General features: G+C 43.3%; 2 protein-coding genes across 7 annotated transcripts in view; one reads left to right on the plus strand and one right to left on the minus strand.

The window, feature by feature from the left end:
* The first annotated feature begins 2,901 nt into the window (after positions 1-2,901).
* ppp5c (protein phosphatase 5, catalytic subunit) overlaps positions 2,902-20,231 on the plus strand; it is a 35,498-nt gene continuing 18,168 nt past the window's right edge. Inside the window, exon 1 of the mRNA XM_063205725.1 lies at positions 2,902-3,025. Within this exon, the coding sequence (XP_063061795.1) occupies positions 2,926-3,025 (100 nt within the window). The 5' untranslated portion in view covers positions 2,902-2,925. The remainder of the gene's footprint in view (positions 3,026-20,231) is intronic.
* On the minus strand, positions 5,020-18,758 carry si:dkey-242h9.3 (uncharacterized). Of its 6 annotated transcripts, XM_063205720.1 has the most exons (22): positions 18,686-18,729; positions 17,451-17,496; positions 14,871-15,072; positions 14,571-14,696; positions 14,442-14,477; positions 13,923-13,997; positions 13,458-13,550; positions 13,032-13,100; positions 12,429-12,605; positions 12,103-12,210; positions 11,757-11,864; positions 10,736-10,843; positions 10,264-10,371; positions 9,956-10,063; positions 9,383-9,490; positions 8,803-8,910; positions 8,494-8,601; positions 7,737-7,784; positions 7,208-7,365; positions 7,046-7,110; positions 6,493-6,593; positions 5,020-5,201 (listed from the first exon to the last, which is right to left on the minus strand). In XM_063205720.1, the coding sequence occupies exons 3-22, from the start codon at positions 15,067-15,069 to the stop codon at positions 5,086-5,088; spliced, it is 2,127 nt and encodes a 708-aa protein (XP_063061790.1). In that variant the 5' UTR covers positions 15,070-15,072; positions 17,451-17,496; positions 18,686-18,729; the 3' UTR covers positions 5,020-5,085. The 6 variants fall into 6 exon arrangements, with proteins under 6 accessions (XP_063061790.1, XP_063061788.1, XP_063061789.1 ...); XM_063205718.1 differs by lacking the exons at positions 17,451-17,496; positions 18,686-18,729 and adding an exon at positions 15,460-16,397; XM_063205719.1 differs by lacking the exons at positions 17,451-17,496; positions 18,686-18,729 and adding an exon at positions 15,460-16,394 and having other exon boundaries at positions 12,429-12,575.

The raw sequence follows: 20,231 nt of genomic DNA on the forward strand, positions 1-20,231 counted from the left end.
TGCTCTAGACAAAAAAATATTGGTCTGGCCCCACCATGGCACAACCGGTTGGGCACCACTGCACTGTTACACCGGGGACCCGCCGGGTTCAATTCCTGACCAGAGGTCATTTCCCGATCCTCCCCTGTCTCTCTCTCTCCCACTCTCTTCCTGTCACACTCTTCATTGTCCTGTCTAAATAAAGTCAAAAAACCTCAAAGAATATATTTAAAAAAAAAGAAATATTGGTCCGATCAGTTCAATATCTGAAGTGTACTCCCCCTCCCCGAGCCCTGATGAATGCCACTTCTCCTCTAACTAACCTCGCAGGCCAGACTGTATTGGCAAAAGCAGAGGTGTCAATACCAAGTTCAGAAAGTAAAATCCCATTCACAAAATCAGATCCAACCAGCTCTGAATCAGCTGACTTTAATGAGTACTCAAGACTGTGTTGGAAGGAAGCTGTGACAGGTTTTTACTTGAAGCAGATTTTTGAGACCACTAATGAAAAGTAAAACTTGCCAAGCCCAAGCATAAATATCTTCTACTGCTATAGGTGGGTTCGCCTACTTTACTACATCACTTGTCCTTTCTAGAGCAGCAGTGCGGTAAAACATGGCAAGTACACGGTTGTACACGGATGCAGGGCAGCTGACAGAGGGGGACAAAGGGGTCAGTTGTGCTGGGCCCTCCTGGGCTTTTATAATTATTGTCCTCTCAGGCCTGGCCAAGGCTGTCAGTGCCCCTGTTCGGCAGGTACTAGGTAGGCTATTTTTCGGGTTATGATATCTCAGTAACATATCCTGTTTTGCCCCTTGTGTTATATTTAGGTTCAAGAAAGATCATTCAGCTTCTATTTGTCTGATATACTATAAGTAGTTTCATTTAACACGATATGATCAATGATTATCTTGCTTTCTCTCTTCGTTTTCCAAGCGTAGATGTATCATGGTAAGAACGAAACTCCTAAGAAAATAACTGGACAACCAAACTGTGGCTAGTAGAAAGGCTAAATGTCTAATGACTGTGGAACACCTGGCTGGCTAGCAAAAAGTTAATGTCAAGCCCTGGAAGTGTGTATTCCCCTCACACGCCACTTGACAAACTCCACTTGTCCATAGGGGTAATTGTAAAACAATAAAAGTGTCAAAGACATGGCTGTGGGATGAGAGTAAAGAGAGAGAGAGAGAGAGAGAGAGAGAGAGAGAGAGAGAGAGAGAGAGAGAGAGAGAGAGAGAGAGAGAGAGAGAGAGAGAGAGAGAGAGAGAGATCACTTTTTCAGCCCATGTCTGAAGTATAATGTATCTCACCAGTTAACAACACTATTAGCCCTCCAGTGATGATAAAAAACAAAAAAGATTGGACAGACATGGTTGTGGGATGAATGTAGAGAAATATCCAGCCCGCCAGTGTCTGATGTGTGTATCCATCCAACCCACCCACCCACTTCACAAACTCCACTTGTCCTCCCCAAGGCAGTGTGATGATAAAACAAAAAAGTGGCATATAGACGTTGTTGTGAGATGAATGTTGAAACGAAAAGAGTAAAAGTCATATTATAAATCACCGGCCTCACTGACTCAGCTTGCTTCACAGCGTTGGGACAGGGAAGAAAGGCATTCTTGAAGGAACCGGACATTTCCCAGAGCTGTCAAGGTCTGGGGGTATTTGGAGCTGACGGCTGTTTATCTAACCACAAAACCTCACTCATATCCAAAAGCAAAGGAGACAAAAAGTCCCCATAGCTTAGCAGCAACGGCACAGCACAGCACAGCACAACACGGCACAGCAAACAGCACCTAGTAAACAGCTAAGGTTGTTTTTGCTCTGGTGCACGAATTCTGCATGCTGGTGGTGTGTTTCTGCTTAAAGGGTTTGCGTGCTGTTTTTCAACAAACAGCCGGTGAGGGCAGCGTGTGTCAGATGACACGTGTCTTTGTGAGTAAGCTCATGGAGGCACCTGTGCTGCTTTATCGGTGCATGTGGACCGGCCTGCCGACAGAGGGGGACAAACTGGTCAGTTGTCCCAGGCCCAGGGAAAAGTGGGGACCAAAACCGGGACTCATTAAAATAAAATAGATAAAGAGAGGAGTCCTTTCAGATTATTTTTTTCCTGGGCCATTTCAAAGCCGTCAGCAGCCCTACCGCCATGCTTTCACATGCAGTGCTGGCTCCCCCCACGAGCCCGTAGAGTGCACCACCACCATAGCAGGCAACTGATGACAAGAAGCCAGGTCACCACCACCACCATGAGACAGGAAGGGAAGTGGGCTTAATCAACGGGGTGTAAGGCGGTTGACATTGTGATAGGGGGAAGGAGCAAAGGAGGGGAAAAGGTCTGTTTGTACAGGAGACGCTTGGTGTTGCTGGAAAGGAAATGACAAAGCCATAAATCAGCATAGGTTGTGAATGTTTTTTCTCTCTGTTTTTTTGTTTGTTTTGTTTCGTTTCTTGTCATTGATAAAACGTGTTGCATATTCCACAGGCTGTAGGCCCACATGGGAAATAGTAAGAGTTTGAGCGCCTCCTAAAGGATAATTTGGTATATTACAAGGCTCGGAGGGAAATAGCCTAGGCCTACTAGTGACAGTGACAGATCCACTCTAGCCTACTATTGGCAGCTTTTCAGAAATTCTTGCTTGGAATCTAATCACTAATCATATAGGCTAATCACCTGTTCATAAGTGACAGTGAGTCATTTCTAATGAACCATGCTCAAATAATTAGGCATGGCCTACCAAATGATTATAGACCAAAATGTGTTACAGATACATTTGGCAAATTATTCAGCTTTTCCCCAAGGACGTTTTTGGTGGAAATGTTATAATAATTCACCAGGGTTATGCCTAGGCCTACTGTATGTCTGTGGCAAGAGATGGCAACCTAAAGTGATTTGCGACGACTGGTGTCTTCTCACCGTAGTTTGCGACCTTGCAGTCAACGGCAATGGCGAGCGTGACGGATAGCGGCAGTGAGAAGATGGCGGAGGAGGAACGGAATGCCAATGCTGAGAAACTCAAGGAGAAGGCGAATACTTACTTTAAAGGTACGGCAAAACACATACAGGTTGTTGTTACAGAACTATTGCTTGGTTGATTTACCTGGAGACCCTTTGGTAATCTGAGAATTCAGCGCGACGTGTCAGTGTGGTACAGTGGAAATTTCTAGCACATGAAGCCGGTAGCTTAGCCAGCTAGCCTCAGCAAGCTAAGCAGGCTGGCGCTGCACACTGCAGTAAGCCTATCTTGGCTCCAGCCAGATGGGTGAGGGACGCGTGCTAGCTAAATTCCATGCCATAGCTCCAACTTGCAAACTTTCACACACCCCTCACTGGGTGTTGAAATTTGCACATATTAACGCACCTACTCTAGAACCACTTAGCTTGTAAACAGGTGCAAGAGGGATTGTAACGATATGCTGCCGTGCAGTCCACTGTTGCAAGAACTCAACCATCGCCACTTTCAGTTACCCACCTGGCTAAGCAGCACAGTTGGTGTAGACACGAGCCCATAGCCATTTTCGGAGTCGGCGCGAACTGCTAACTTAGCTGTTGCTATCTCCGAGGCAATGTCAAGTCATTCATTGCCCAAAACAGCAGATTGTCATTGAATGAAAAGACATGTGCATGTCTCGTAAAGTTCAAGGAGTTAATTCACGGACCTGAACACGGCGCTGTGACGGACTTTGAACGTTTTGTTACAATAAAGCCAACTTTAGTTTTTAGTCACATAGGCTTAAAATTAGCTGCATTAATAGCATGCTAACCATTTGCTCATCATCCAACTATCAGAACTAGCGCTCAGAAATTCCAGCCTACTCGAGCCAACATATTCTACCACAGAAGATGCCAAAAAATTAATTTCATGCCATCCGAAATCACACAAGGACGGACGGACGGAAGGAAGACTCATATTTGAATGTCGCTGTCCACTTTCTTGTTTAGTAGGCTACGCAAGATGCGCTGTATTTGTTTACTTACGATAATCCCATGTAAGGACGCTTTTCCCAGTAAACAAAATGACGTTTATAGGACGTCTTTTTTAGGTCATTTTTGGACGTATAATTTAAGTCATCTGAAGGTGCAGACTGTTACTCCAGACGACGTCTTTTTCGGACGTCTATTGGACGTCCATTTGTGACGTCTGTACTACGTCCATATTAGAGTCATCTCTAGGCCAAATAGGGTCTTAGAGGACATGTTTTTGACGTCATTTTGTAGGTGGTTTTATTGACGTCATCTTTGTGGACGTCTTTTTGACTTCAAATTTGGACCCACTTTAGACTTTGATCTCGCACTGTTATTTTTCTATGCATACTGGTCTCATTTCAGAAGGTGGTATGGCATTATTTCACAAGCAAGCAGATGACTTCAGAAACAGAATGACAGAACAGAAAACCGAAGTTTTCAGATGAAGACATTCAATGATACTCCTGCATTATTTCTGCTGTAGAGCAGCAACATGAAGCTTCAATTAAAATCAACTTGTACGGGAAGCAAATTCTTACGTTCTGGACCATTGACCGTGACATCAGTGGTGTAGTCTTCGTAGAACCCGGGTATACGGAGTATACCCACTTCTAAATTTAAGGGATTTCAGTATACCCACTTAAAATGGATTGATCCATTGTTTTGAATAGCACAAATATATACAGTATACCCACTTCAAAAAATGCTCAAATATACAGTATACCCAACATAAAAAAGTAGACTACACCACTGCGTGACATGATTATATAGTCATGATAAATCAATCCAATCCCAACTGTTTTCTTTATCTTTATAGCAAAGGATCAAGAATTACTGCAAAACCAGTCAATAAAAACACACGGCCGTTTAAAATTGGGTGCTGGACTAATAAAGTTAAATCCGCAGCACCAGGCTCCCATTTCATTTCTTCATTTCCAACGTCTCGGGCTGTGTGCCCTGATCTTGAACCATGAATCTTTTCAAACACACATTTTTCCTTCCTAACATTCATTTATATATAGTCAAAGGCAGCTAGTCATAAGCACACTAGAGTCATAAGCACACTAGTCCAGTCAATGTGATTGAAATACTTTAATTCCTTAAAAAAAACCACCACCACCACATCAACAACAACATCATTAAGGGCTTGTGAAGCCCCCCCCTCCTCTCCTTTGCGGTGCATGTTTCAAGTGCTCTTGGGCATAGGTCTTGATCAGTTCTGCTGTGGCCGTCTGGTCAAACTGCATGACTCCATCTGTGCAAGCAGAAAAAGACAAATAAAGAAATATACAATGGAAAACTGCGTTCATACACCAAGTCCGCATATCTAAGGGAAAAAAACAGCCTGGGAAGAAATTAAGAGACCACTTAGGAATTCATTCTTTTCTGAGTTTACTTCTGATGGGCATGAGCTTGAGTAAAATGAACATTGTCATTTCATTCTATAAACTGACATTTCCCAAATGTTCATGCATTTCATCACGCCTTTCAAATTGTTCTTGGATGACTCAAGTACACTCATGGTGCAAACAGTTGCTGTTTAAGGGCTTGTGACTTGGCCCCAGAAATTGGTCTGGCCATGACACGGTCTTGATCTGGTGGTCCTTCATCCACATACTAATTCCTTAATCTGACCTGGAGCACAGTCCTGCTGAAAAAGACCATCTTCAGTTGAGGGACATTGCCAAAGTAGACACACGTTTTCTTCCCCAGATTACTTTGCTTGCATCTTCAGTAACATGCCCTTTGCAAACATAAATCTGACGAATTCCAGCCTTGCTGAAGCACCCTCATATCACCACCTCTTCTCTACCAACATTTACAGCAAGTGCAAAAAAGGGCTGAATTGGGCAGATTAGGCTCTGTGACGAGTGACTGCAGCAACATACAAAGTTACATGGGACAAAAACTTGCTTCCTTTTGTTCTGACAATGCCTCTAAACTCTGAGGACAGTTTGTAAAGTGGATCAATGCATCAAGCCACAAAGCCTGGTCAAGTGGTTTAGATGGAGGACTACCCGATAAATACAGTCATGGCCTGCCTTAAAGTGATACTGTCCCATTTTTGGAATTAAGCTCATTTTACACCTGCCCTTGAGTTAAATAATAGGGCTTTACCGTTCTCCTGTACTTTCAACCGTTCTCTGGGTATGGCAATGCAAATTTTACCTCCAAGCTAGCAGTTAACATTGAGTCCTATGAGACCAGTTAGCCGCCAGCTGGTCTCATAGAACTCAATGTTAACTGCTAGCTTGGAGGTAAACTTTGTACTGCCATACCCAGAGAATGGTTGAAAGTACAGGAAAACGGTAAAGCCCTATTATTTAACTCAAGGGGAGGTGAAAAATAAGTTTATTTCCAAAAATGTGACAGTATCACTTTAACTCCAGACCCAAACCCTGTTGAAAACCTCTGAAATGTGAAGAGGGATGTCACAAGCCATCAACCCATTCATGCACTAGGCCTCATCCAAAAACAATGTGAAACTGGTGAAAAGAATACCAAAACAAAGATGTTCTTCTCTTCCACATAAAATACAGGTTTACCTTGTATTGCCCTGTAAATCCTGGTGGTCTCCAAGGGTTTTTTGCCTTTTTTCCCCCTGCCCTTCATGTTGAAATGGCTCATGAGGGTATTGGTGAAAAGGCTGAAGAAAAATAAACAACATTTATAAACCAGTTTGAATATACAGTTCAAACTACATTTGCTCCGTGGAGACACAGTCTGCACCTTCAAGTATCTAGGGGTACACCACCTGGACAACAAAATCGGACAACTAATTAAGATGCACTCTACAGAAAAGGCCAGAGCAGGCTCACTTCCTCGCGAAGCGAGATCCTTTGGTGTCTGCAAAAGACTGCTACTAATGTTCTACCAGTCTGTCATGGTTAGTCTGCCGTCTTATCATTAAGAAGAGGGATGCTTTGAAATATTACTTCAATATTTGTTGCAGTCTTCTAGAATTTATTTCTCATCTGTTGTTACTCACAATAGGGACACTGCTAATGAAAACCTGCAGCCTGGTCCTTCGCAAAAGCAAAAAAGTTCAACCATTTAAAAGGGAACATACTATTGTCATTTCTCAATGTTGAAACATACCCGTCAAGAACTTTGTGGACACAGTCCTTGGTAGTCTTCCCCCCAATTTTTGCTATTTTCTTCACCTGTTGAAACAAGTACACAATACAAGTTGTCTGACGGTCACCAGAGGAATCCAGCAGTGTGCAAGTACTTCCGTTATTTCAGACTTGTAAAACCTACCAGGGCGTCAAAGGTTTCCTTCTCAGACAGCTGTTCTTCTGATTCATCAAACTCCTCCATAGTGTTCATCCTTTCTATGACGGTAGACGAGGTAGGCTGTGCCATCTTGTAGTGATTGCGAAGGTCAAGCAGTAGTCCCAACACTTTCTTCTGGTACACTGAAAAAAAAAGCAGATTTGAATAGCAAGGCAAGCTAGCCGTTTCATAACAGTTTTTGTTTCAGCTTCGCCAGCGTCATTTTAGGTTAAGAGCAAAAGTTTCTGCGTCAATTCATCTAGCAGAACAAACTTGCTACAATGCTTGCTGTAACCCTGTGAGTGCAAACGTTAAAAGATCACTCGTTTTATGAATATATTGATCCATTTATGAATCAATACAAAATTGTAGAGGATAACAATCAATTCATACATGAATATATTTTACTCCCACCCTGGAAGCCACTAATAATCAAAAAGTAGAATGAAAAGTGGTGGTAATTTTTCTTAAGTGTCTAGCTCAGCGGCCTTTCATGATAAGATTACACACTTACCATCCCACGGCATTGGGAACGCCCACTTTCCACTCCCACTCCCAGCATCTGCACCACAGAAAGTATGTTTAAGAAATCACTAAATGACAACTTAACAGATTTGTGCCACATTGGGAGCGAAATAATACGAAGTAATACATCTGGAATATTCTAAACAACAGGAATACAGTTAAAATCAAAATAATAAGTGTGTAAAAAAGGTGAGTAAATGTCAAAATCCTTCAACTTCACTACACTATAGTTAAAGGTACACTGTGCAGGAAATGGTCAAAAAGGTACTGCAACTATGCTGCTCATTGAAACTGGATTGCCTATTTCCAAATTTGATCTGTTCATGAAAGTTTACTAAGTAATGATTTTCTAGTATGGCCCAAGTAGAGTCATTTTTGCAGCTAAAAATGGTTATTTCTGGAAATTCAAAATGGCGGACCACGGAGAACACCCCCCTTTTCATGTATGGAAAGCACAATTTTCCGAGTCATAATGACTACTTAGAATTGTATGGTGGTGGTAAGTATTAATGAAAAAGGTAACGTCAGAGAATGGGTGCCATGAATTCTGGAAATAAACAACTAAAAATCACACAGTGCACCTTTAAATGAACACAAATGCATTAAGGACATCTTGAATTTGCCAAGACAGGTCAACGATGCTATTGAAAAAACAATTCATTTCTTGACTTTTATTTTGCGCACTACTGTACATCAATGCTACTGACAGGCATTTTGATGAAAATTGCAGTCTTTGAACAACTCACTTGGCCTTGGTCTGTGATTTCGGGGGCTGCGATCACGCCAGGAGCTGGGTGTCCCGCTGAATCCTCGTCTCTCTGTGGAATGGGCTCTCTCGCCGCCACTCTCAGCATCTGCACCACAGGAAGTATGTTTAAGAAATCACCAATGATAACCTAACTGCAATATTCTAACGGAAACAAGAGTTGAGCTCAAAACCAAAGCAGTGTCTTCAAAAAGGTGAATGTCAATTCTTAAACTCTACTACAGTGGCTCTTAACTGGTGGGTCAGGACCTAAAGTGAGTCACAGAGCTGTAGGGTAAACCAAACTCACTTGGCCTTGGTCTGTGATTTCGGGGGCTGCCATCACGCCAGGATCTGGGTGTCCCGCTGAATCCTCGTCTCTCTGTGGAATGGGCTCTCTCGCCGCCACTCTCAGCATCTGCACCACAGGAAGAATGTTTAAGAAACCACCAATGATAACCTAACAGATTTTGGCCTCATTGGAAGAGAAATAATAAAGAGAAGCCAATTTTGGTCCCCTGGAGGAAATTCTCTCTGCACTTTATCCTATTTGGACAAGTAAATCACATTGAAGTACACACACTAGTCCGTAGCAGTGGGCTGCCTGCTGAGAGACGCCCAGTGAGCAGTGTGGGGGTTAGGCGCCTTGCTCAAGGGCACTTCAGCCGTACTCTGGGAACCCTTGGGTTGCCATTCCAATGCTCTAACCACTGAGCTACGACTTCCCCCCGTTTGTAATATTCTTACAGAAACAAAAAGAGTTGTGCTCAAAACCAAAGCAGTGTCTTCAAAAAGGTGAATGTCAATTCTTAAACTCTACTACAGTGGCTCTTAACTGGTGGGTCAGGACCTAAAGTGAGTCACGGAGCTGTAGGGTAAACCAAACTCACTTGGCCTTTGTCTGTGATTTCGGGGGCTGCCATCACGCCAGGATCTGGGTGTCCCGCTGAATCCTCGTCTCTCTGTGGAATAGGCTCTCTCGCCGCCACTCTCAGCATCTGCACCACAGGAAGTATGTTTAAGAAATCACCAATGATAACCTAATAGATTTTGGCCTCATTGGAAGAGAAATAACGCAATAATGCAATACTCAGGGTTCCCACCATTTTGCATGAACAAATTCAAGCACTTTTCAAGTACCTTCCAGCACCATTTATTCTGTTTTTCCAGCACCTTTTAGCGGTATCCTACTAATCGTATGTACCCATGTCAAGATTAGGGTCATGGGTGCCGCTGTAAGGCTTAATGATACGAGTCTGACTTTTAGCGAATCAATCAAGAAATAATACAGCTGTAATATTCTAACAGAAACAAAACAGTTAAGCTCAAAACCAAAGCCCTTGTATTCAAAAGGGTGAATATCAATTCTTAAACTCTACTTTAATGCAGTGGCTCAGGACCCAAAGTGGGTCATTGGAGAGGTCCATAGTCGGTCACGGAGCTGTAGGGTAAACCAAACTCACTTGGCCTTGGTCTGTGATTTCGGGGGCTGCCATCACGCCAGGACCTGGGTGTCCCGCTGAATCCTCGTCTCTCTGTGGAATGGGCTCTCTCGCCGCCACTCTCAGCATCTGCACCACAGGAAGTATGTTTAAGAAATCACCAATGATAACGTAACTGCAATATTCTAACGGAAACAAGAGCTGAGCTCAAAACCAAAGCAGCGTCTTCAAAAAAGTGAATGTCAATTCTTAAACTCTACTACAATGGCTCTTAACTGGTGGGTCAGGACCTAAAGTGAGTCACGGAGCTGTAGGGTAAAACAACTCACTTGGCCTTGGTCTGTGATTTCGGGGGCTGCGATCACGCCAGGAGCTGGGTGTCCCGCTGAATCCTCGTCTCTCTGTGGAATAGGCTCTCTCGCCGCCACTCTCAGCATCTGCACCACAGGAAGAATGTTTAAGAAACCACCAATGATAACCTAACAGATTTTGGCCTCATTGGAAGAGAAATAATAAAGAGAAGCCAATTTTGGTCCCCTGGGGGAAATTCTCTCTGCACTTTATCCTATTTGGACAAGTAAATCACATTGAAGTACACACACTAGTCCGTAGCAGTGGGCTGCCTGCTGAGAGACGCCCAGTGAGCAGTGTGGGGGTTAGGCGCCTTGCTCAAGGGCACTTCAGCCGTACTCTGGGAACCCTTGGGTTGCCATTCCAATGCTCTAACCACTGAGCTACGACTTCCCCCCGTTTGTAATATTCTTACAGAAACAAAAAGAGTTGTGCAGTAAACCAACTCACTTGGCCTTGGTCTGTGATTTCGGGGGCTGCGATCACGCCAGGAGCTGGGTGTCCCGCTGAATCCTCGTCTCTCTGTGGAATAGGCTCTCTCGCCGCCACTCTCAGCATCTGCACCACAGGAAGTATGTTTAGGAAATCACCAATGATAACAGATTTTGGCCACATTGGAAGAGAAATAACATCTGCAATTTTCAGGGTTCCCACCATTTTGCATGAACAAATTCAAGCACTTTTCAAGTACCTTCTAGCACCATTTTTCTAGCCTGGTATACCAGCGGCACCCGCTGGACGGCAAAAAACATTGTCTTGCGGGATGGTCTGGCCTCGACCCGCGAACATTTTTGAACATTGTGCCAGAAGTGTGGCATAACCAATCACAGCGCAGAGATTTGTTTTGAATGCAAGCGGGCGGGGTTTTGAGTGAGCAACGACGAATGTGTTTAGAAATAGAATCCAAGCGGGCAGGGTGAGTGAGCAACGCGCAGCCTATATGCACTGATATGATTCGAAAAACAACGGGTTGTGCTCATCAACAGTCCTCCGGTTGTATCGTTCGTCGGGGTCAGACTAAATTACGTATCCAGTCTCACATTTAGGCTGGTTTATCAGGCTACCATTTTTCCTGTTTTTCCAGCACCTTTTAGCGGTATCCTACCATTCGTACGTGCCCATGTCAAGATTAGGGTCATGGGTGCCGCTGTAAGGCTTAATGATGCGAGTCTGACTTTTAGCATGTAAAGCGATCAAATCAAGCGTGAAGCCGCTTGGGAATTAGTTGTTTTATTTCTCTTAATTGCATTATTGAGTTAGACTCTTCCCTTACTTTCAAGCATTTTCAACCACTTCATAACAAATTCAAGCATTTTCAAGGAATTCAAGCACCTGTGAGAACCCTGAGTTTTCTAACAGAAACTGTCTTCAAAAAGGTGAATGTCAATTCTTAAACTCTACTACAGTGGCTCTTAACTGGTGGGTCAGGACCTAAAGTGAGTCACGGAGCTGTAGGGTAAACCAAACTCACTTGGCCTTGGTCTGTGATTTCGGGGGCTGCCATCACGCCAGGATCTGGGTGTCCCGCTGAATCCTCGTCTCTCTGTGGAATAGGCTCTCTCGCCGCCACTCTCAGCATCTGCACCACAGGAAGTATGTTTAAGAAATCACCAATGATAACCTAACAGATTTTGGCCTCATTGGAAGAGAAATAATTCATCTGTAATATTCTAACAGAAACAAAACCAAAGCCCTTGTATTCAAAAGGGTGAATATCAATTCTTAAACTATACTTTAATGCAGTGGCTCAGGACCCAAAGTGGGTCATTGGAGAGGTCCATAGTCGGTCACAGAGCTGTAGGGTAAACCAAACTCACTTGGCCTTGGTCTGTGATTTCGGGGGCTGCCATCACGCCAGGAGCTGGGTGTCCCGCTGAATCCTCGTCTCTCTGTGGAATGGGCTCTCTCGCCGCCACTCTCAGCATCTGCACCACAGGAAGTATGTTAAGAAATCGCCAATGATAACGTAACTGCAATATTGTAACGGAAACAAGAGTTGAGCTCAAAACCAAAGCAGTGTCTTCAATAAGGCTAAGGTCAATTCTTAAACTATACTTTAATGCAGTGGCTCTCAACAAATGGGTCAGGACCATAATATGGACAGGTCTAGTGGGTCACCGAGCTGTAGGGTAAACCAACTCACTTGGCCTTGGTCTGTGATGGATCTTGCTGCTGCCAGAACTGTTGGTGCTGGTACCATCACTGCTGCTGCCAGATCTGGTCCTACGTCTGGTGACAAATCTGTGCTGTGATCTGGACCTGGACCTTCGTTGGGCTGGGTGTCGAGATCCTGAAAAACACAGTGTGTCCTTCACAAGGCCTAATAAAATAGCAAGATGATGAGATGAACACTGAATGTTGTAAATGAACAAAGTGATCCTTTAAATCTTTCAGCTGTATTGCTCAAGCTACCCATTAATTTAATAGTGAAGACACTTTTGATTTCTTTTCATCCAACCCTGACAGTGCTGCTTGAAACGAGAGTTTGCATTGACCGCTCATCGATTTGTGCCAGATTGAGCAATAAAGCTGGAAGTTGTGAACAACCTATATGACCCTTTAGAATGATAGTTCAGAGGAAAATTATCCAAATGTAAACAAAAGATGGGCTTTACTTCTTACTCCAGAGTTGAAGTTTCCCCATTCCCATGCTCCACCAGACCAAACTGAACCATGATTGAGCCTATAGCTACCGTCTCGTGTAATGTGTATAGTGAATATTGCAAAGGGAGAAGTAAATACCCACCAGGACTAGACATGCAGAGGGAGTTGTCTAGTACAGCCGTGTCCTGAGGGGGGTGCTTTTCTGCTATATCTGAATGGGTGGCAAAATACAAATCATTTTCCAAGCAAAAATAGCTTTTCCAGGACATACCGTAATTCATCAAATAGTAGCGGGGCTACTATTAACAAAAAATGTGTTTGGACCAGGCTACACATAGAGGCAGGATACATTTCAAAGGCGTATTTTAAAACAAAATCAATAGGCTTTAATTTATTGAAATTGTTTCAGATCAAGGTACTAATAGAGGCAGGCCTCAATTTGGGGCCAGGCTACTATTTGAGGATTTACGGTATACATTTTAATCAGTTTCCAGATGTTTCCATGCCTGGAATAGCCACCTGTAAATGTTAAAGTTTTCCAGGATGCTTGGGAATCATAAGTACTCACAAGACATGTTCAAGAATGATTCAGCTGTGTTCTTCTGAGTAGGATGCACTTTTGGTGGTGGAGCAGGGAACGTCGGCAACTCGACACCTAGAGCTTAGAACAACAAAAAAAGAAGGCATGCTAATTGTCAACATTTTCATCAAATTGCATGGGGAACTGCAGTACATTCGGACCTGTGTTGTCCATCTGCTCCCATTTAAATTATTTTTTCCAAAATTATATCATACTTTTGAGAGCACAATAGGGCGATATTTGACTCATCTTTATTCAAGGATTCAAAACTACAAAATAAGCACCAAAATGTAGTATATCTGCATGGGTGGCAAAATACAAATCATTTCCCAAGGAAAAATAGCTTTTCTGGGAAATATACATTCTAATCAGTTTCCAGGTGTTTCCATGCCTGGCATAGCCACCTGTAAATGTTATTGTTTTCCAGGATGCTTGGGAACCCTGAGTACTCACAAGACATATCTGGTTCAGCTGTATTCTGCACTTTTGGCGGTGGAGCAGGGAAGTTGGGCAGCTCAACACCTAGGGCTTAGAAGAACAAAAAAAAAAGAAAGCATGCTCATCGCCAGCATTTTCATCAAATTGTAAGGGGAATTTCGGCACGTATGGACCTATATTCCTTTGCTGGAAGTTGTTAAGTATGGTCATGTGTCAAATCGAAATATTGGTGCAAGACTGGCTGGACATGTTTACAGACAGTATTTTAAGACTTTCATTTCTCGGTTTACACCTGCTCGAGAACAAAGCAATACCCAATACTAATCCATTTGGTTGGCTTAGGCCAGCAAGAGTAAATTGAGTAATGCAAGTTACTGCTTAAAATGCTGTCTCAACATTTCCCTTGCACTACTGACCAAGGATTACATTTTGACATATGTCAGTACTACACTGCTTTTGGCAAGGGTAAGGCCCATTCTAGCCAGAATTTCTCTTTGAAACTGGAAACTCATAAGTCATTGTAAAAAATATTACCTCTGTCACCATCCTCTTCGTCAGAGTCAGATAGTCCTGCAAAATGTGGTTGGAAACATTTCTGTGTGAAATTACAGGCCAAATTTGTCTTACATAATGTATGAATTACTAGAGAATGAGAAAACATACCATTTCTAACAAAATCAGCGGGCAGTTTTTTCTTTGTCCGGGTCCTCTTCAACACACACACATCCTCCTCATTGTCATCCTCCGCCTGACTAGTTAGGTCATAATTTTCACATTCCCGGCGATTATCTGAAAGCAAAATAATTGAACTTAAAAAAAACCCCAAAAAAACCGTCTCAAACTTCAAGTATATTTTGACTTGGACATACAAGTAATGTTATTGTTATATTAATCAAAACAGTACTTACCTGATGTAAATTTTACTTTAACTGTTATTGTTATATTAATCAAAACAGTACTTACCTGATGTAAATTTTACTTTAACTAACGGGAAGGTCAACCAGTCAGGTTGTGGGGTGATCCTGTCCTTCATGGCTTTCTCCGTTTTAGTGCTGCTCATCTGTGGCCATTTTACTATTTTTTTCTCCCTATCGATCCATTTATCTGGAATAACACCCTCCTCCTCTATGTTCCCCTCCTTCCAGACAGCCTTTGCATACATTGCCTGTAAAATAGGACATACGCATATTAATTTAAGTTACACATTTTTTTAAACCCTATACATTTATTTATTTATTTTTAGCCCTGAGCATTTAGCAAAACAGTGGATATACACACACACACACAACATATATGCATGCTGGAAGTGACAGAAATTCACACCTGCCACAATACAAATTGGGAAAGGTAGGATTACCAGTAAGTAAACAGCTACCAGTGAAATTAGTGGAGTTGAGGTTGAGAAGGTTTTGTTATGTGTGAAAGGAGGAAGAGAGTTAAAAGAAACACATGTTTTAACCAGAGACCAGACCATGCTGCAGTGCAAAAGGACATGCAGGTTACCAGAGAATAAAACAGATGGGATATAATTTCAAAAAAATGAAAACTGAACCTTTAATTGGCCTTTTCCGGGCCATGGCGAAGTGGTATCAGGACAGCACCACCACATTCTTGGGGGAGGAAAGCCACCTTGCGGAACAAATCCTCTTCCCGCAGCAGGCAATTTTTCATCGTCACATGACCACTTCCTATGCACACGACATTTAAAAGTGCAGAGCTACATGGCTGGTGAAACAAGGGCGAGGTGTGACGTTGGTGAAGGATTTTGCAAGCCAAGGTACCGTCTGCATTTTTTCGCTGAACAAAGGCAAATCTGTCATTTTCCAAGAGGAAACAGCTGTCCCGTTCCTTCGCAGAAATAAACACTTGGGGGCGAGTTTTGTGATTTTTCACTGCCGAATGTTCGCGCTCTGTCAAACGCCTGGTCACTTGTTCGAGAGGATTTCTCCCACTTCTCACATCCTTCTTCACCTGTTGGAGGTAGTTTTCGAATGGAAAACAGGAGATGTCATTGAGCGAGCAATTGAAGTGGCTGGCGTCTTCATGAAGATGCGATAGTCCATGCACATTGTACACAGAGAATGTCTTGCCATAGAGAAGATCACAGCAGGTGATGAAGTGTTTGATGAGGTCACGAGCATACTGGAGATAGGCGTTTCGAATCTTGTCATCCGACTCCAGCAGTATTGACATGGCTACTGATAAGGACAGGAAATGCTTGTACCTTTCAGGGGACATCACAGATTTTAGCACAACGGGTCCTGTGTAGAGAAGAAACTGGCGAAATTCAGTGGCTTTCCACCTGTCCATTTCTTGTAGGCCACGTGGTTGCCGAGCAAACTCACTTGGCATTTTGCCTCTCAGTCCAATTTGTTTTTGAGACACTGCATCTTTCTGCCTCGCAGATAGCCGGCATATTTTTGGGCCACGAGTTAAGTAGACCAGCATGCGCCTGACTACCCCAAGGCACACCATATGCATGTAATCCAAAACAAAGGAACTCACACCAGGAATTCCTGCGGCAATGAGGGGGCTGAGGTCAGTTTGGTGGTTCCTGTATTGCATTCTGGCAAAACCGTCATCAGTCCGTAAAGTGGCTTCTTGATCCCCAAAGACCATTCTTCTCTCCACCCGGGTACCTTGGACCGCACATCGTTCACAGCTCTCGTATGACGCATGGCCCTTTATGCATTTCAGGTATGCCCTCGCTGGTGCATCACAGATGAGGGCATCAATGTTGATATTATAGGTCTGGCCTTCATACAACACACCGTTATCTTTTATACTTTTGTACTCTTTCAAAAAGTCGTCCAGAAAGTCGTCAAGTGGGCTTGGCTTGCCTTTCCCACAAAACATAGCCACAATAACAGGATCGAAACGGCCACATTTGACAAGTATTGGCCAGAATTGGAGTCCACTACTTTTAAACAGTGGGATGCCATCGATGTTCACAGTCAGGTGCACGTCATTACTGTCCATGAGACTTAAGAAACCCCTGATTCCCTCTTCTAGGCCGTAATACTTGTAGTTCCCTCCACATTTAGACTCTGTTGTTTTTTGATGAGGTGTAGCTAGGAGTGTCCGACAATCCACTGGCAAGTGGTGTCCCTCTCTTCTTAAAATGGACAACAAACCGTTAAGAGCCCTGTGTGTCACTTTGTGCTCTGTGGCCCATTGCCTCAGGTCAACTTCAAAGCTGCTAATCCCCCCTTCAAATGCTTCCTCCTCCTCCTCATAATCATCATCACCATATTCAGAATCCGTAGTGGACAAGCAAGCCACATCAGAGTCAAGATCAAAAGATGTCTCAGGAACGCTCTCACTAGCTGTAGGTTGACTTCCCCCAGAATCAACTACTGCTGTTTCAATGCTTTCATCTTCATCTTCGCTGTCTGAACAGCATAGAAGTTCGTCCAATTCCCTTTTGCGTTTTCGCCATTCTCTCATTTTCTGCGCCATCTGTAGACATAGTGTCGTTAATCAGTTTGAGTGTTTACTGGTGCCGCATGTGCATTTATGTAAGAACAAGGACATAAACCGTACCTTCTGGCTTGCCACACACCTCACTTGACTAAGATGCTCTCACCACCTGAAAAAAGGGATAAGACTGAATTAGATGCACAAAATGAAAGAGTTACTACATATGGCACAGACCTCTTATCTTTCAAAACACACACACTGATTATGTCGAAGCCGTCTCAAGTCTAGGGAATTTGTCTGATAGGAATCTACCTTGAGCTGGATGTTGTCTGGGTAGTTGACTGGAGTGTCGCCGGTTCGTGACCCGTGGGGAGCGAACTGTGCAAAATGACAGTCACCGTGACTGATGTCTTCTCCACTTACACTCCGTGACACTCCAGTCAACTAGCTATTACCCCGTTCGAACACGAGAGGCACAGCACGTTCTACCGCCAACTGCTACTGAGGTTTTTTACCAACGTTCTACCGCCAACTCTGCTAGTTGGCTTGGCACCCGTTACATAAAGGACCTTCAGACACATTTCCCTCAACCTTTTATTGACTAAAATCTGTTCACCACCTTCCAACTCGCTTATATTGAATGCAGCGTGCGTAGTGAAAATCATATCAACAATGTCGCTATGGTAAAATCAACCAGCTTTAAAATGGTGTTTCGATGAGAAACTGGCTTCTGTGTGGTGAGGTAAAAACCTCGGGAAGTGCTAGTGTTATCAGTTAGCATGCACGCCAACACCTAGATATTCAGCAAAACCACAGCCATTTTGAACCTCTCCGCCAAAATTGTACCTTTAAGACTCCATGAACTGCCATGTTGTAACATCATAATGTTACCAACTTTTCTACGGCTTCGCTATATGGGCTGTGCTCAAAAGCTCCTTAACAGATGCAATGCTAAGTTGTGGCGCGAACACACGTGTGGTTAACACCTCTAATAGCACTTGTGGTTAGCGCGCATACCACCACATGATTCCCAGGCTGCTCACCAAAACCACAGCCAATTTTAACTTCTCTGCCAAATCTCTCTACCTTGAAGATAGCACAAACCGTGTCATAATAACGTGTTACCAAGTTTTCGTCAGCTTCGTTGAACGGACTGTACTGAAAAGCTAACCTTAGCAGTTGCAATGCTATGTCGTAGCGACAACAAGCTAACGCATTCCAACCGGAGTGTCGTTGCTTGCTCATACTGGCGTTAAAACGACTCTGTATTCCACCCAGAGTTGCTATGTTCATAAATGACGATTAACATCAACTGGGAGCTTTAGTAAAATATTTGGTCTATTGCTGACCGAACTTACCTGTTATGTCGCTGTCTGTATCACTTCTCGCTGTTGGCTCGTCGTTCTTCTTGCTTGCGCTAGTAGTGAAGGGTGAAGGATCGTGCTTATGATTATGAATATGCTTCCAAAGATTATGGGAGGTGCTTCCACTGGCTGCGCCAATTGGCTCTACGTTTTGAAGAAGTATCACCGCCTTCTTTTTGTTTTGGCGGTTTGAATCAGGTCCTGCATACGATAAAAAATTTCCATAAGGATAAAAATTTAACTTTCATATAGTTTAGATTCATTGCACACCAAATGAAATATTTCCCTTGTTTTATTGTTTGAATACTGTCGATTTTAGCAATCAGCTCAACCCCCAGCATTCCCATCTAAAAAAAAAGAGAGAAAGCATTCCTCCCAGCAAGAAGGACCTGAACATGCACCGTCATAAGTTGGAGAGTATGTCTGGTTTGGGATTGCCACACACTCTTTCCCCACCCGATATGAACAGAAAAACACTAGGAAAACTACTATTTAAAAACAAAGCAAAAAAAACAGCAACAACAATCATGTCGATTTCCCTCACCTGTTTTTGACGTCCAAAAAAGTGACCTAGACTGACGTCCGAATTTTGAACTTCATAATGACGTACAAATAGGGTCATTATTAGACGTCCAAATTATGGACCTAGTTTGCACGTCATTCTAAGGTCCAAAACTGGTCATGGACCGACGGACGCAATTTAGACCTAATTTCAACGTCTATACGACGTCCAATGTTTAGTGGGATGCTGTAGATGTCATTTCACGTTTCTCATGCTAGACAAATCTTTGGACGTCCCATTACATAACTGGTATTTTTTCCCCTCAATTATGGGACAATCTATTGAATCCCGCTGTGATAGTTCACAATTTGTTCGCAATTAGGCCCACATTCATTGAAAGCATCCCAGTGTGCCTGCTGGACACACTCGTTATATTCAGTCAGATTCATCGGGCTTTTGTGCTCCTTCTGCTATTTTAAAGTTAGTTGTTGTCACGGACTTTGTCATTATCGCGGGTTCACTTGAGCACGGCAGTTGTTTGCCTGTTGAATAGCACCACTCAACGTGATGAAAGCGCAGTTTCTAGAGCGCCCCAAAACCGTATTGCTGTGGGGCCACACGGCATCAGCCAAATGGCTCGTGATGATGCCATTTGCGCTGCATCTCTTGCCCGCGGGGGATGCATTCTTCCAGATTGGGAAGGGCAACAGTTTGCTGTGCACACACATTACAGAGAAACGCGGGGGCAAGTCAGTTATGCGACACCGACTTCAAGTCTGAAACAGGCATGGAAGAACAGAATGCGTCATCCGTTTGCACTTGCTGTCATATTTGTAGAGTACAAGAGAGTAATGTATCGATGATGATGATGATGATGATGATGATGCTTCTGATGATGATGATTTATGCTGGCATGAAGTGTTCTTGAGAAGGCAGAAATGGGTTATTAGTTTTTGCAAAAGTTTCTTAAATTAGGGCCAGTAGACCAACAGGTCAGATTAAGAGGAAGTTTAATGAATGCCCTTGGGAGGATTATGA

This window comes from Engraulis encrasicolus, chromosome 8 (genome assembly GCF_034702125.1).
Source record: "Engraulis encrasicolus isolate BLACKSEA-1 chromosome 8, IST_EnEncr_1.0, whole genome shotgun sequence".
NCBI classification, from domain to species: domain Eukaryota; kingdom Metazoa; phylum Chordata; class Actinopteri; order Clupeiformes; family Engraulidae; genus Engraulis; species Engraulis encrasicolus.

Bases quoted from the DNA above. Each gene is read 5' to 3' on its own strand.
- si:dkey-242h9.3 (XM_063205718.1), bottom strand. From the start codon at position 15,516: ATGTGGTGGTGCTGTCCTGATACCACTTCGCCATGGCCCGGAAAAGGC. The intron at 11,865-12,102 runs GTGAGTTTGGTT...CCTGTGGTGCAG, and splicing joins AAATCACAGACCAAGGCCAA to ATGCTGAGAGTGGCGGCGAG. The intron at 8,602-8,802 runs GTGAGTTTGGTT...CCTGTGGTGCAG, and splicing joins AAATCACAGACCAAGGCCAA to ATGCTGAGAGTGGCGGCGAG.